This window comes from Vicugna pacos, chromosome X, assembly GCF_048564905.1.
Source record: "Vicugna pacos chromosome X, VicPac4, whole genome shotgun sequence".
In the NCBI taxonomy this organism is placed as follows: domain Eukaryota; kingdom Metazoa; phylum Chordata; class Mammalia; order Artiodactyla; family Camelidae; genus Vicugna; species Vicugna pacos.
In genome coordinates this window covers 82,802,493-82,818,360 of record NC_133023.1, presented here as the reverse complement: position 1 = coordinate 82,818,360, position 15,868 = coordinate 82,802,493, and the positions used below count along the sequence as shown (strand labels likewise).

Below are 15,868 nucleotides of genomic sequence, written 5' to 3'. Positions count from 1 at the left end.
ACTTGAATCTCTCCTTAGAGTTTATTAAAATCCAACCTCCAAATAATAGGTCAGAAAATCTATCTTAAAAGGGGGCTTAATGACATTACAAGATAATTTCACTAAGGAGGACCCAGTAATACCCAGTAATACTTTAAAATTAGAGCCTCTACAAAGTAGTGATGTTCCTATTATTCAGTGAAATAATAGGAACCTTTTGGTAAAATATCAGTTAAGCATGACAAGGTCTGACTTATTTGGGGATTTATATGAATACAGTAATACTAATCTAAAGATTTTACCCTTGTCCAAAACCAATACTTCCAGTTGGGCTAACCTGGGTTAGGGATAAACATGCACTAATGTAGGATTTACTAAGAAAGAACTTTCACTTGGAGCAAAACATCTGGGTTCTGAATGCTTGCGAGCGATGTGACTACTAGCAAGTCATTTAGCCTCTTTGCCCTTTATTCACCTTAACTATGGCAGTGTCTGTTGTCTTAATTCTAAATGGTGTGAAATAAGAACCTTTGTGAATAAATTACTAATTACCCAAAGGCATGAGGGAGTATAGTCCAGTGGTTTCAAGGGGTGGTTCTCAACCAGCCACATCACCTGGAAACTTAGAAATACAAATGAGCAGGCCCCATCCCAGACCAAGTGAATCAGAAATTCTGGGGGTGAGGCTGAGCCATTTTTATTAAGTCCCCCAGATGCACACTAACACCATGATATAGGAGAAAAAGTGCTGGAATTAGTAAACTTGGGTTCAAGTCTGGCCCTGCCATAGCTGTGCGGTTGTCCTAACTCATAATCCCAGTTTTCATTTGTAAATTGAGAGTTGGAATTTATTATTTTTATGGACCCCTCTAACTCTAATTTTATATGATTCTATGATTTCACATAGCAATGTGACAAGGCTTTACTAGTCTAAAATGATGTTTCTCTGTATCAAGGCAGATATATCCCAAACTTTAATGGTTGGCTTGAAACAATTTGATGGAAAAGTTAAAGAATATATTCTGATAAAGTGATTCTGAGAGACTGAGGTCGTTAATTTGGGGACCTAAGTTTTTCCCCCCATGTCAATGCCATTACTCTATTACAAAAGAATAAAAAGGCTGAATTAATCCTGCCAGGGAGTGACTTAAATGACAAGGCACATTAGATATTTTAAACTTGAACCTCCCCTCTCTAGACCAGGTTACAATGTGCTAGGGTTAAAGGAGGTATTCAAGGTTAGAACTCTTAAAGATGAATGCTTTATTCTCTATAAACAGTTTAAGACATCCAAGTAGCAGCTGCCAGGATAGGAAGGAACTGCTACAACATCCAAGAATTATGGGATGCTTTTTACAGATCCAGGATGGACTATAGGAGAGTAGAGCGCCTCTTATTTACATAAAAAGAAAGACTATTGTAGCTTAACACATCACTAGGGTTATCCTATATACTTAGGTTCTTACATTTTCACCAGTGCTGCCCTGATCTGGAAATCCTGTTGTTCCTTCTGGGATGAGGGAACCTCTTGAATCTTCCCTCTTAATTCCATGTCCATTTTGAAAAGACCCATAAGCTGGAAAAAACCCAAGTTCTTGTTAGCAACAGGAGGAACTGTCAAAAATAGTTTAAAAAATAAGTACTGGGTTAATTTACATAAAAACATATTTTAGGAAATAGATCTTGGTCATCTAAAGTATGAAGTTTATATAGTGTATCAAAACACCAGAAGCAGCAGCCAAATAAAGGGTAAGCGTTTTTTTTTCACCTCTTGAAACACTTTAATATGTATGGAACTACAAGAAATTCCTTGGAAGTCACAAAATAAAGCCAATTAAGAGAGAGAATTTTATAGATAAGGAAACTTTGGCCCAGAAAAGGGAAGTGTCTTGTACAAGATTGGAGACGGAAAAGAGGAATGAAAACCAGTGTTTTTCTCATCTATTTTCTTAGTATACTAAGCTACATTTTATACAAGCTGAGACAAATCTAAGCAAAGAAATGTGGCTGCAGGTGTGAGTCAGATTTTAATTAAACTTTAGTAGAGCTCATGCTATGTATAGTTTTTTAATGAGACATTTCAAAAATACAGAGAAGTATAGGGTACATTTCTAAACAGCTATACCATGTATAATCTTTAAAGAAGTTAATTACCAGTGTCTTTGTCAGTGCTCAGGCTCCCTCTGCTTGTAGGCGAAGTGAAGCCACATGCAAACTCATCCCTCGATGCCTGTAACACAATGTGATACCTCTGTCATTTAAACGAATTTGTACACTAGGATAAGAAATCAGAATTAACAGGAGATGGTACCCTAATTTTAAACAAAGCTCACTGTGTAAGCCTAAATCAGGTATCAGTATTGGCATTTAAGTGTCATCCCTTTAAAAAATGGGTCCTAGTATACTGTTACAACCATGACTTCTGGCCAAATGACACAACTCTAGGTGGCTAGTAAAAGCTGCGACTGGTGCAGCCTAAACGTGGTTCTGTTCTCTTCCTTGAATCAGGGGCAATACTAGAAGGAGGGGTGTGACTAGAGGCCCTACATGAACTTGAGCTGCAAAAGAAAGAACAGATAAGTAAAATGTTTCCAAATATCAAATGTTTCCAAATATCACTGTCAAATGTGGCATGAACATAAACATGAGTTACTGTATTTGTGAAGAAAGACCAGCCTGACACCCAGGTAGGAATGCAGCATCCACATTTAGCTGACCTACAAAATCAGGAGCTACAGCAATCAAGCTGTCAGTGAGGCTTCAAAGCAGCTTCATCGGGAACCCAAGGCAGGCCTGACAGGTCGACTGGGACATCTGATAGGGGGAATTTCCAAAGGAAGTTATAAAGGACACAGTTTCACTTGCCACCCAACAATGTGATGCAGCTACTGTATGTATGAAGGTGATCTTGAGCCATACAGAACGCGGAGTTGGGGTGGGGCAGGATTTATTAGTCCTACTGGGCAGACTATAAAGTATACAATCCTGAGCACCACATTTTAATAAGGCAATTGGTAAAATGGAACATAACAAGAGAGTGTACCAAGAATGTAAAGGGTTTGGAACAACAAATGATGAAGTGGAGCTATCCGGCCTGGAGAAAAAATTCGAAGGCACATGTGTAAGGGGTATCACATGGAAGTGTTCATGGATGTGTTCTATGTAGCTCTAGAAGGCAAAACTAGGAGAAGTGGATAGAAAACCTTTTGGGTCTAATGTGAGAAGGAAAGTTTTAATTTTTACTATGACAAAAGGTTGTTTTGTCAAATGAGAGACTAATTACCTCCAAAGGTCCTTTCAACTCTTAAGTGTCTAAGGGGAGAAATAAAGCACAGACCAACTGTGATGAGCTAAAAGCAGTTCACCCAGAAGTGCTGAAAGGAGGCTGTCAAGAGAAGGGAGGAGTAAAGGCATAGTTTAATCCCTGGTGCCTAACATTGTAGAACCTGAAGACTCTTGTTCAGTTTTCAGGTTGAACAAGTATATGAAAGCATATGACAGTAGCAAATCTTAAAATCAAAACACTGAGCACAAGGGATTCTCGGTGTTCTCTTGGACCTCGTTGTTCAAAGTGTGGTCCTTGGACCAGAAAGAGCCTAAAGCTTGTTAGAAACACATAATCTCAAGCTCCACCTCAGGGCTACTGAATTCAAATCTCTGTTTAACAATTCCCTAGGTGATTCATCTTGCCATTAAGGTTTGAGAAGCACTGCTCCAGGAAAAAATGTCAATGTAAAAATGGAGTAAAAGGTGAACTATTGAGACCATACGGAATTATGTCCCCAATCCCAAATAAAGTCAATAAAATGAGATAAAATGCCAATAGAAACACATTACTACTTACAGAATTAGGCATGGCTGCACAAGAATACAAAGTATCTCGACCTGCTAATCGCTGTATATTTTCCAAAAGCAGTCCAACAAATGGGAGGTACAACTGTGCTATTTTGGCTTGTTGGTTCTGAAAAATAATTATCAAAAGCTTAATAGGTAGATAATATGTATATATTACAAATAAAATTGGCTCCATCTATCAGTTTAAAGACTAAAAGCAAGCTAATATCCAAAACAAATCAGTAAAGCATGAGTCTATTTATACTCATAGTCTCAAAACTAATTACCACAGAACTTGGTTGGTATTTGGATTTATATACAATTCAGAGGCATATCACATGCCTCAAACATAACTACATAAAATAAAAGGCAAAGTTTATTTTTAAAATAGCAGTTGACCTATAATCATATTAGTCCTGTTCTTTAACTCCAGTGAGGGTTGAGTTTCATGAGAGCAGGGATCCTGTCTCTCTTGTTCACTGCTTCATCCCCAGTGCCTGGGCACATAGGGTACGGTCAATACACATTCACTGAATGAATGAATAAATGAAAGAAGTAAAGAAACAGTGAATTCCTGTATCCGTTCAAGAAGCTTTTTTTTTTCTTTTTTTAAAGCTGCATTAAGAAAATGTAATCTTGGCCCCCTAAATCAATTATAAGACTTGGGAAACTGATATATTTGTAAATATGTAAATAAAGCTAGCCACTGGTAGTCTTAATGTGGTACCTCTTATACAAATTTATTTATTTTTTCAGCAGTAGGCATTTCTCACCATATATGTATATATATTCAAAACAGCAAAAACAGTGGTTGTGATGACACAAGAGTTGCCCTCCATATTTTAGGACTTTGGGAGTTTTGTCTGGAGACTTAGATAAGGCCTCTAGGGCCCAATGGTCATCCTACAGAATACAGATCAATAGTATCTCATAGTTTTTTTTAATTTTCATTTATTCTTGAGGTTGAATAATTTTTCATGTTCACTGGCCATCTGCACTTCTTTTGTGAATTTCAGGAACCCTTAAAGGACTTACTTCTAACATAGAACCCTCATCAATAGTAGTCCCTATCACTAGGAGATTCTGGTTCAGTAGGTCTGGGCTGGGTCCCGGGAATCTGCCCCAGGTGGTGCTGATGATGTTTGAGACTCACTTATCTAGTTCAGCTTCTTGCCCAAGGCAGGAATGGCCCTTACCTGCACGCCTTACAGGCTAATTTTTAAAATTCTCCTTACAAACACTCCAGACATTTCAGACGTTCTGTTAGAAAGGTCCTTTGGCTGATTTTAAGTTCCACCTGCCAGGTACAGATCTGCCCTTTGGAACTACAAAGATTTTAAGTCTACTTCCACTTTTATGTGGCAATCCTTTATATATTTGGAGACAGTTACCAGGAAATCATCCTTATTCACTCTTTACAAGGCTAATTAGCTGTTACTACTTTCCCGTATTCTTCACATGGCTTTAGGTTTTTTAATTTTTCACCAGCGCGATCACCTTTTATTGGCAGTTCTCTAATTATCCAGTGTACCATTTAAGATTTGAGAGGCAGTATAGTCTAGTAGTTAAGAGCACAGATGTTTGGATTTTGGACACACATGAATTCCGGCCCTCTTTATTACTAGTTACTTGATTGTGATCAAGCCACTTAACCACAGTTTTCTCTTTGGTAAAATGGGGATTGTACTAGGGATATTAATTCATATGAGCTATTTAATACAGTGCCTGGCGTATAGCGAGTCCTCAACAAATTTTAGTGGCTATTATTATTATAGCTTCTAGATGGGAGTGCATTTTAGTTCTGATAGTGAGTCATCACTAGGGAAGGAGATACTACACTTCTCTCAGGTGAACAGGAACACAGGAAAACATACAGCCAGTGCAAAATGTATTAAAAGTTGTGTCTGTACAAGAGACAGAAAACCATCTAAGAATCATTAACAGAAGACAAGTTTGATAAATAAGGTAAAATACGATGGAATACTATGCAGATTTTTAATGTGATAGATCTAATCTTCAGGATGTATTGTTAGATGAAAAAAGCATAATGGTTTCTATTATGTATTTTATTACATATAGGCTTCTGCATGCATAAAATAGATGCATACATAAGAAACTGATAATAGTAGCTGCTTCTGGAGAGATGAATTGAGGCACAGAGGTAAGGACTGGGAAAGACACACGTATGTATGTATGTATTTACCATGTACGTGGATTACTTTTAAAAAAAAAAGGAAAAATATTGGCTCACACCCCAAGTAGAAATTGCAATTCTTAGGTGTCAACATCATTTGCAGTGAGTGCAGGAACTGATACAGACCCCAGAATATATGTTACACATTGGACATTCTTCTTCTGAGTAGGAAAGATGTCTTGTGGTAATTATAACAAGTTAGATCTCCCAAAGCAGTTTATGAGTAGCACATAACAGGGACCACTGACATCTCCATAATTTCATTAGAGGAGGGGCTGAGAGAGACAATGTGGTTGCAGTGGAGGAGTGACTAGGAGATCTAGTCTCAAAGCAGGCTTTCCATAGGAAGCATTTTTTTTCTTGACTATTTATTGGGGGTCACTTTGGGGGACCTGATGGAAATTACGGAGGTTTAAAGCTCTGCTTTCCACCATCACATCACCTTGGCATCATCATTAATGGTGAATATGTTTTACTTAAATGTATTTGACAAATGAGCTTTTACTCAGGCCACCTGTGAACTCTTTGGGCTAAACAGAGAAAGGAACTGAAACTGGTTAACCAGGCCCATGAAGCAAAGTTTTATTGAAGAGAATCCTATACTCTTTTAATAACTGTCAGAAGATTTTGAACAAAGAAGAAAGGGCTTTAGAAATCACTGAAAGGGTAATGAGGTTGGTATTTCAATCTTTCCCATAGTCTAAAACCTCAAACACTCAAACAGGCACAGTGTTATTTACAGATAACAATAGTGGTACGTGTGTACATGTGTGTACATACACTGCTCTCAGAATTTTAAAGAGTAAATAATGTGCAAATATGTGACATAAAATACTTTAAATTGTACTTCTAGGCAAGACACTAATGAAATCCCATTTTCCTTCACTTTCATCTGAAGAGATGAAGGAAACAATACAACTTCTTGCTTCAAGGAGGAGTTCATTTTGCATTTTTCCCATGAATCGTTTGAAATGATGGCTAAAGACGTTTTCCCGCACATTGCGTAAGATCCTTTTCCTTACTACTAGGCATAACCAGAGCCCAGGGGTAACTGGCATTTTTAAAGGTTTGACAAAGCTTGGTTGGAATGGATGACCTTTAAGATATCTTTTCACTTAAATATATTACATCGGTTAACTTATGTTAAGTCAGTATCAGCTTTCACAAGAAAGAAAATGGCACATAACAGAGCAAACCACACTGAGTGCGAATATGTTATTTTAATTATAATGTGAAAAAAACAATGCAAACTGCAGTAAGTAATCAACACCTTAAAGGTAAGGAATTTAAATCCACTTTAAGATAGAAGTACTTGAAGAAAACTGGTAAAATTTGTAAGTAAACAAATCTTTGTAATTAAAGAAACATAACTGGATGTAGCTGGCGGGCATTTTCTGTTTTTTAAGGACAAATGGGAATACTGCAGAAAAAGAATAAAATCCATCTCCAAGTCAGCTTTCCAAAATGATTACAATAATAAATGACATAATTTTATTTAAATGTGAATGTGAAAATAAAGAGACAAATGATTAATTATGAAGCAATATGTTACCTTGGGCCATCTGATATCAGGTAACTTACATTATTCTAAATTCATACACTTTGCCACCTACTTTTTGAAGTCCATAGTGTTTAATGTTAGTAAGATTTAAATATACCACCCTCAAAGGTGCAGCAAATAGCAACTTACAGCTGTGACCCTCACAAACAGTGTGTAATGTACGTAAAGGTTATAGCCACATCCATATTTTTTCAGTAAGAAGAAAAGCTTCATATACATATTTTATATTTTACATACTTAACATGTCTTATTAATTATTAATCACTTAATAATAATAGCGTATTTATTTAGGGAGATACATTTAAGGATATATATTAAGGTATGTATTTGAAAGAGTACACATGGCTAAAATTGTATATGATTTTTTTTAAAATCCTAATTAGCTTATATAACAAATAATGAAGGAGATATGTTGTTCTTTAAACATGATTTGAGAAACCAGTATTTTTCTTCAACAGTTAATGGAAAAGTATTTTTAAAGCCTAATCATTTGAAACTGAAACAAAATGTATTCGTAAAAATAAATTCATCAGTACTCATGTTCCTTACTGAAAACTTCATCTTAAATGTAAAATCTTATTAGAAAGTAACTAATATGATACTGATGATATGGACATCCTTACCTTGTGCTGGTATCTAGTGTCAAATGCATGTTTTATCAAAAGATTCTTTACAACAGAGATAGCTGTATATCTGATCTCATAATTGTCTTGAAGAGCAATGGAGGTTTCCCTCAGAAGTAGACCAACCAAGAAGTGATGCTTGCAATACTCATCTGATAGACTGTATTCAAGATTTGAATCTGCAGTACAATGAAATTTAAAATCCACTTAATAAAAATATTCCAAAATTACTTTAAAATTAAAATACCATATTTATTACTTAATAATATGTAATCATGCTAGCAAGAGCCATATTTTTATCATTAACAAATCTGAACAATTCTTTTATCATGTAGAATAAGCATGCAAAATTTTACAAGACAAGAGCACTCATCATTAGGGCTAGAGGATAGCCTTAATGAAAATTTCAGTTGGTAAGACAGTCCCTAGAATTCTTTTTTTTTCCCCTAGATTCTTTTCAACTCTTAGAAATCTTAGGATAAAATCTAGAATGAACATTGGCAATGTTTTAACACATTTCTTTGTATCTGAAGATATTTAGTCTTACAGCTACAAATTGGAGTAATTCTATACAATACTTGATTTGTTCATCTGTTTATATTTGTAAAGTCGGAAAAGAGAAACTAGACCACTGAATCACTGTAACAGTAATAACTACTGACTGTTTTAGTAAATGTTACATATTGACCCAAATACAATGGGGTACACTAACAAGAAGAAAAACAGCCTCAACTCAAATTCATCATCACACAATCACAAATCTTTTATTTCAGAAAAATTACCTCTTCAAACTATTTATTTTCACTTCCTTTTAGATCCTCCAACCACTTTAAATCCCAGCTGCTAATGTCTTAGTTGGGACTTGCCTTATAACTACTCAGAAGGGATTGGGACCAAGTTTAGTAATTTTTACAGTAGATTTTTACTATCTTCGTTTCCTCTCTCCTATCCTTTAATTTTAGTTAGGCCATAAAGCTGAAGGCTATGCTTTCCATATCTTTTCTGGCCTCTTTAGCACTTAGTAAAATGCTGTGTATTCAGTTAGGACTTTCTAAATGTTAAGTTAGATTTCACCCTAAATCCTCACCCTTTCCTATCCCTGAATTCCTCAAGCTATCAACAAATACTGGGGAGGTATTTGAGCTATACATGCTCAGAATTTAATAAGGGAGTAGTTGAATGGGGTGCTTGGGTTTTTTAATATTTTTCTCCATTTTCACCGGCTGTAATTCAAGCATTGCTCAGCAGCTACTCCCCTAACAACCAAGGCAGCTGATATTCTTCCTGCCATTGGTCATGATGTTTCGTGAATCCCACTCACTTTCCATGCACAAGAGCCAGTACTGAGTAATCCCGGTGGCCTTATCTGGGTAGACCCTACAAAAGTAGTAAGTTTTTTTTTACTTCAGCGATTTGAATAAATTCAATCAGGTAGTTTCATCCACACCTTCAAATCTGTGGCCACGCAGTCATTAAACAGGGTCAGAGAGAAGGGATGTGAGCCTGAGAGAGATGACATACACTTAAAGAGCAGATACCCCATGCTGGCCTGAGCTGAAATTAGTTTTCTGAGAATGGTGTTTTAAAGTTGATTCCTCCAGCAACCAATGCTCAGGCTAATTTTAAGAGTAAACAAATACACCGCCTCCTAGGGTTTCTGGGTATATTAACTAAAGCCTCATTTTGGCTAGGGAGGATTTGAAAAGCAAACAAAGCCCCCATCCATATTAGCCATTTCATGAAATCAATTGTTTTTAAAGACAGCAAACTACTTTAGAGTGAACCGAGTTAAACCTACCTACTGAAGTCAAACGGTCCACCGCAAATGAAAAAAAATCTAATTAATATATGAAAAGAAAAGGGACAAATAAAAAACATAGTAACATAAGAATAGTGCTACACAACAAAGCATTCAATAAAACTAGCAATGGAGATAACTGAAGGCATTTCAAAAATTTAATACATACATATTACTATTTTATTCTGCCTTTATACTTTTCTTTTGATGTTCCATTCAGCAGAAATGCATTTAGGTTTTTTTTCCTTAATTCAGTCTCATATGAGAGTCCAAACAGTACTACAGAGAACAATTTTACTAGTATCTGACATCTGTGTTTAAGCAGCAATCTATATAACATGCCTGATTTCTTCATACTATGAGTACTAGCACTGACACTAAGAAAGAAATTCAGAGTACCATTAACAAACCTGTCTTCAGATAATTAACAATTCTGAGGTCACCTTTAGATTGACTGGTTTAACTAGATAACATTATTTACTACACTAACAATAGCCAAAAAAAAAAAGAAAACACAAATCCAAATGATGGAAAATACAAATACATACCTTGAACTCGCTGAAGTTTAGGTTTTGCAAATGCCATTGGCAAATTCAGAGGAATATAATGTTCATGATTGCAAATTGTTTGCAGAAATTCAAACTTGTATTCAGCCAGAACCTAAATGGAAAGAAATTATACATTAATTCATATTTAATAGGCATTCACTATTTAAATAATACAGAACATTCGTTTTCAAAATAGAAGTGTTTAGTATTTTAGGCATACCTTGCAATGTGACCTGTGTAGTAAAGAGTTAACATAGCAGGCCCAAGACTCTCCTTATGAAGGCCTGCTTGCAAGGTTGGTCATTGGCTGGCATTTGGGAAATTGAACTTTTTTAATTATATAAACTTCAGGTATACAACATTATCATTTGACATCTGTATACCTTACAAAGTTATCACCACCAAAACTATAGTTGCCATCAAGCACCATACAGTTGACCCCCCTTCACCATTCTGCCCACCTCCCAACCTCTTCCTCTCTGGTAACCACTAATCTGTTCTCTGTATCTGAGTTTGTTTTTGTTTTGTTTGTTCAATTCTTTTTTTAGATGCCACACACCAATGAAATCATATGGTACTTGTCTCTTTCTCTAACTTTTTTCACTTAACATAATACCTTCAAGGCCCATCCATGTTGTAAAATAGCAGGATTTCATTCTTTTTTATGCCTAAGTAGTATTCCATCACACACACACACACACACACGCCCCCCACATCTTTATCCATTCATCCACTGATGGGACACTTAGGTTGTTTCTGTATCTTGGCTATTGTACATAATGCTGTAGTGAACACAGGGGTGCACATCATTTCGAATTAGTGTTTCCATGTTCTTTGGATAGATACCCAAAAGCGGGATGGTTGGGTCATGTGGTAGTTTTCTTCTTAGTTTTCTGAGGAATATTCATACTGTTTTCCATAATGGCTACACCAATTTACAGTCCAATAGTGCATGAGAGTTCCCTTTACTCCACATCCTCTGAATATTTGTTATTTCTTGTCTTTTCAATAATAGCCATTCTAACAGGTGTGAGGTGATATCTCATTGTGGTTTTGATTTGCATTTCCCAATAATTAGTGATGTTGAACATCTTTTTATATGCTGTTGGCTATCTGTATGTCTTTTTTGGAAAAATGTCTATTCAAATCCTCTGCCCATTTTAAAATCAAGTTGTCTTCTGTTAAGTAGTATTAGTTCATTCTGTACTTTGGATATTAACCCCTTATTGGGTATATGATTTGCAAATACCTTCTCCCATTGAATAGGTTGCCTTTTCATTTTGCTGATGGTTTCCCTCACTGTACAGAAGCTTTTTTGTTTGATGTAGTCCCATTTGCTTATTTTTGCTTGTTTCCCTTGCCTTTGGAGTCAGATCCACAAAAATGTCACTAAGATTGATGTCAATGAGGTTACTGCCTGTGTTTTCTTACAGGAATTTTATGATTTCAGGTCTAACATTCAAGTCTTTAATCCATTTTGAGTTAATTTTTGTATACGGTATGAGATAGTGGTCTAGTTTCATTCTTTCGCATGTGGCTGTCCAGTTTTCCCAACACCATTTATTGAAGAGACAGTCTTTTCTCTATTGTATGTCCTTTGCTCCTTTGTTGTAAATTAATTGTTCATATATGTATGGGTTTATTTCTGGGTTCTCAGTTCTGTTCCATTGATCTGTATATCTGTTTTGTGCAAGTATCATACTGCTTTTATTACTAGAGCTTTGTTGTATAGTTTGAAATCAGGGAGCATAATACTTCCAGTTCTGTTCTTTCTCAGATTGTTTTGGCTATTCAGGATCTTTTGTGGGTCCATACAAATTTTAGAATTATCTGTTCTAATTCTGTGAAGTATGCCATTGGAGTTTTTATGGGGATTGCACTGAATCTGTAGATTGCTTTGGGTAGCATGAACATTTTAACAATATTAATTCTTCCAATCCATAAACATGGAATCTTTCCATTTATTTGTGTCTTCTTCAATTTATTTCATCAGCATCTTAGTTTTCAGTGTACAGGTCTTTCACCTCCTTGATTAAATTTATTCACAGGTATTTTATTCTTTTGATGCAATTGTAAAATGGGATTGTTTTCTTAATTTCTCTGATACCTTGTTATTAATGTATAGAAACGCCACAGATTTCTATATTTTGATTTTGTATCCCATGACATTACTGAACTCATTTATAGTTCTAACAGTTTTTTTTAAAGCAGTCTTTAGGGTTTTCTATACATAGTATCAAGTTATTTGCAAATAGTGACAGTTTTACTTCTTCCTTTCTGATTTGGATGTGTTTTTTTTTTTCTTTTTCTTGCCTAATTTCTGTGGCTAGGACTTCCAATATTATGTTGAATAAAAATGGCAAGAATGGGCATCCTTGTCCTGTTTCTGATCTCAGAGAAAAAGCTTTAAGCTTTTCACTGTTGAACATGATGTTAGCTGTGGGTTTGTCATATATGGCTTTTATTATGTTGAGGTACGTTCCCTCTATACCCATAGTTGAGAGTTCAATCATAAATGGATGTCGAATTTTGTCAAATGCTTTTTCTGCATCTACTGAGATGATTGTATGATTTTTATCCTTCATTTTATTAATGTGGTGTATCAGGTTGATTGATTTGTGGATGTTGAACCATCCCTGCATGCCCAGAATAAATCCCACTTGATCGAGCTGTATGATCCTTTTAATGTACTGTTGGATTTGGTTTGCTAATATTTGGTTGAGGATTTTTACATCTATGTTCATCGAGAATATTGGCTTGTGACTTTCTTTTTTGTGGTATGGGAAATTAGATCTTGAAACAAACATTCCCTACATGATAAGGTTTTGCCTTCTGTTCCAGCCTGCTCAGAGTTTTGTATCAACAGTGTGATTATGGTGAACATCTGCTTTCCTTTCCCTTCCAAGACTCTGGAATTTTGACCAGCCTCCAAAACATGACTAGCCCCCAACAGAAATCCTAACTCTGAATCTCAAATGGGCTTTCCTAAACAGAAATATTGCACAAATGTGGCTTAATTTTCACTGCTGGAGAGAGGATGTGCTGTGTGACTGTTCACAGGAGGGAGGGCTGCAGAAGGCCTGCACGTGGACTGCCAAGGACTTCACTTGGTATCTTTTTCCCTCACTGATCCAGCTGAGCGTCCTTACTGTATCACTGTAATGAATCTTAGCCATGAGTATAACTATATGTTGAGTCCTGTGGGTCATTCTAATCATTTAGTTTGAACCACCAAACAAGTGGGTAGTCTTGGGGACCCCCAAAACACTATCGTTATTCCCTGCTTTGAGGTACAGCTATACTCAAAGTACCTAAATGAAAACAGCAGTTCCAGATCCTCCAGAGGAGAAAAAATGTCACCATTGGTCTCACATTCTAATGTCTAATATCCACTACAGTTATGTCCTTATAACTTACCTTAGGATCTTTGGGGCTGAATCCAGATATGTAGTCATTTATCAAATTGAAAACAAATCCTCTATCCATTAGTGTCAAACAGCGCTATAGAAACCAAATCAAAATGAACTGTTAGTTAAATAATTCTAAAAGTCTGTCAAGTTTTTAAAATTTAAACATTTGTTCCACATTAAGAAGATGACATTCTCACTTTTACAGATAATAGAATAACTTTCAGAGATTTAAGTGACCTTAAAGAGATAAAGAGCAAATGACTTACGGTTGGAATTGGGAATCAACTGTATAACTCAAAATATGTATATATATATACACACATGCACAAATACATGTATGCATATATATACATATATATGCATATAAACACACACGTGTATATGCATATATATGTAATCTATTTAGCTATACTATCTCATTTTGATTGGCTCTCAAAGCTCGAAGTAAACTGTAGGGTGGTCAGTTAGCTGTTGAAAGTGGGGCTTGCCTATGTAAATATTTCAGGCCAAAAGGGAAGTTTTTCTTTGGGTCTGGGAAGCCTTGGCGTATAAAACACTCTTCCTCTGTGACAGCCCTACTCGTGTTCATATGTTACTGCTGTCATTCTCCTACTTAAGACTTTCATTACCTTGCAACTGCACAACTGCAGTTATCCTCCTAACCAGTCTTCCCGACATTAATCTTTCCATCTAACTGCTTCCAGATTAATCTCTAAGTCCTAGCTCTAATTATGTCACCTTTCTTCCCAAAAGCTTTCAATAGTCCCCTAATGCCTCTAACATAATTTCACACCTTAGCATGGCATTCAAGGACACTCACAATCTTGTCTCAACCTACTTTGTCAGTTTTATCTCCCAGTACAGCTCATCTATTATCGCCTCAAGATGCCCTGTGCATTCCCACCTCTGGTCTCTGCTCATGCCACGTCTAGCTAGCAATTCTGTCACTGATTCCACCTCATCCTGCCCATTCTTCCATGTTCTGATGAAGTTCCATCTTCCTTAACCACCTTGGACCACAGGGCCCTTTAAACACTCTATTCTATACTAGCTTGTATCATACTTATTATTTTCCTGTGTTTTCACCTAGAGAGGACAATAGGAACTATCTCATTTTCTTTATATTCTCCGTGATACCTAGAATATTCCTGTGAAATAGAAGGAACTCTATTTGACTAACCAGCCATTTTCATATCACTCTTCTTTCAACGTCTACTGCCTCATCATCTCTCACGTGGATTAATGAGAGAGGCTTATATTTATCCATTCACCCAAAACCATTTTTGAGAATCTATTGTGTTTGAAACATTCTAGAGAAATACAAAGGTGAAAAAGACATGCTCTTTAGTCTTGTCCAGTGGTAAAAACAAATAAATAATTAAAATACAGCACAAAAAGAAGTTATAGAAGTATGTAAAAGATGGGTAAACAACAGAAGGGGTGATCAGTACAACATGGGAAGGCTAGGGAAGAGCTGAGCCTAAAAGATGAATGGACCCTGCCAGGCAGACAAGGGGGAGGGATTGATCTTCTAATTGGTGGCTGTGACTCTGGACTTACCCTGACTTCTTCCACCACACCAGCGATAAAATTATCCTGAAAAATCTTGGTGGTATTTCTCCATTGCATACAGATCAAAATCTACATTTGTACCTTGACATTCAAGGCCTTCCATCATCTGGCACCAGATGGCCATTCCAGCTCTACCTCCATACATCCTAAACCCTGCACAGTGACTTTCTCGGGCATCCCTGAACAATTCCAGAGCATCCATGTTTCATCTTTGCTCACGGATCCTCCACCTGCAACACCCTCAACCCTTGACTTAGGGAACTGTTCTTCTAGTCTCTGCTCATACTCCCTGGTCATACTCCCTCCCTTTCTCTGTCCCTATTGTATTTTGTTGTTTGTACTTTCAGTG

The 15,868-nt window shown here is 36.3% G+C and overlaps 1 protein-coding gene across 3 annotated transcripts in view; it reads right to left on the bottom strand.

The window, feature by feature from the left end:
• Window positions 1-15,868, bottom strand: part of DOCK11 (dedicator of cytokinesis 11) — a 173,304-nt gene that overhangs the window by 52,953 nt on the left and 104,483 nt on the right. For 2 of the 3 annotated variants that reach the window (XM_072956720.1, XM_072956721.1), the window contains exons 29-35: window positions 13,955-14,038; window positions 10,538-10,649; window positions 9,990-10,028; window positions 8,192-8,370; window positions 3,824-3,940; window positions 2,134-2,209; window positions 1,446-1,555 (exon numbers count right to left, since the gene is read on the bottom strand). In XM_072956720.1, the coding sequence (XP_072812821.1) occupies window positions 1,446-1,555; window positions 2,134-2,209; window positions 3,824-3,940; window positions 8,192-8,370; window positions 9,990-10,028; window positions 10,538-10,649; window positions 13,955-14,038 (717 nt within the window). The remainder of the gene's footprint in view (window positions 1-1,445; window positions 1,556-2,133; window positions 2,210-3,823; window positions 3,941-8,191; window positions 8,371-9,989; window positions 10,029-10,537; window positions 10,650-13,954; window positions 14,039-15,868) is intronic. The other variant, XM_072956722.1, reaches the window with a different exon arrangement.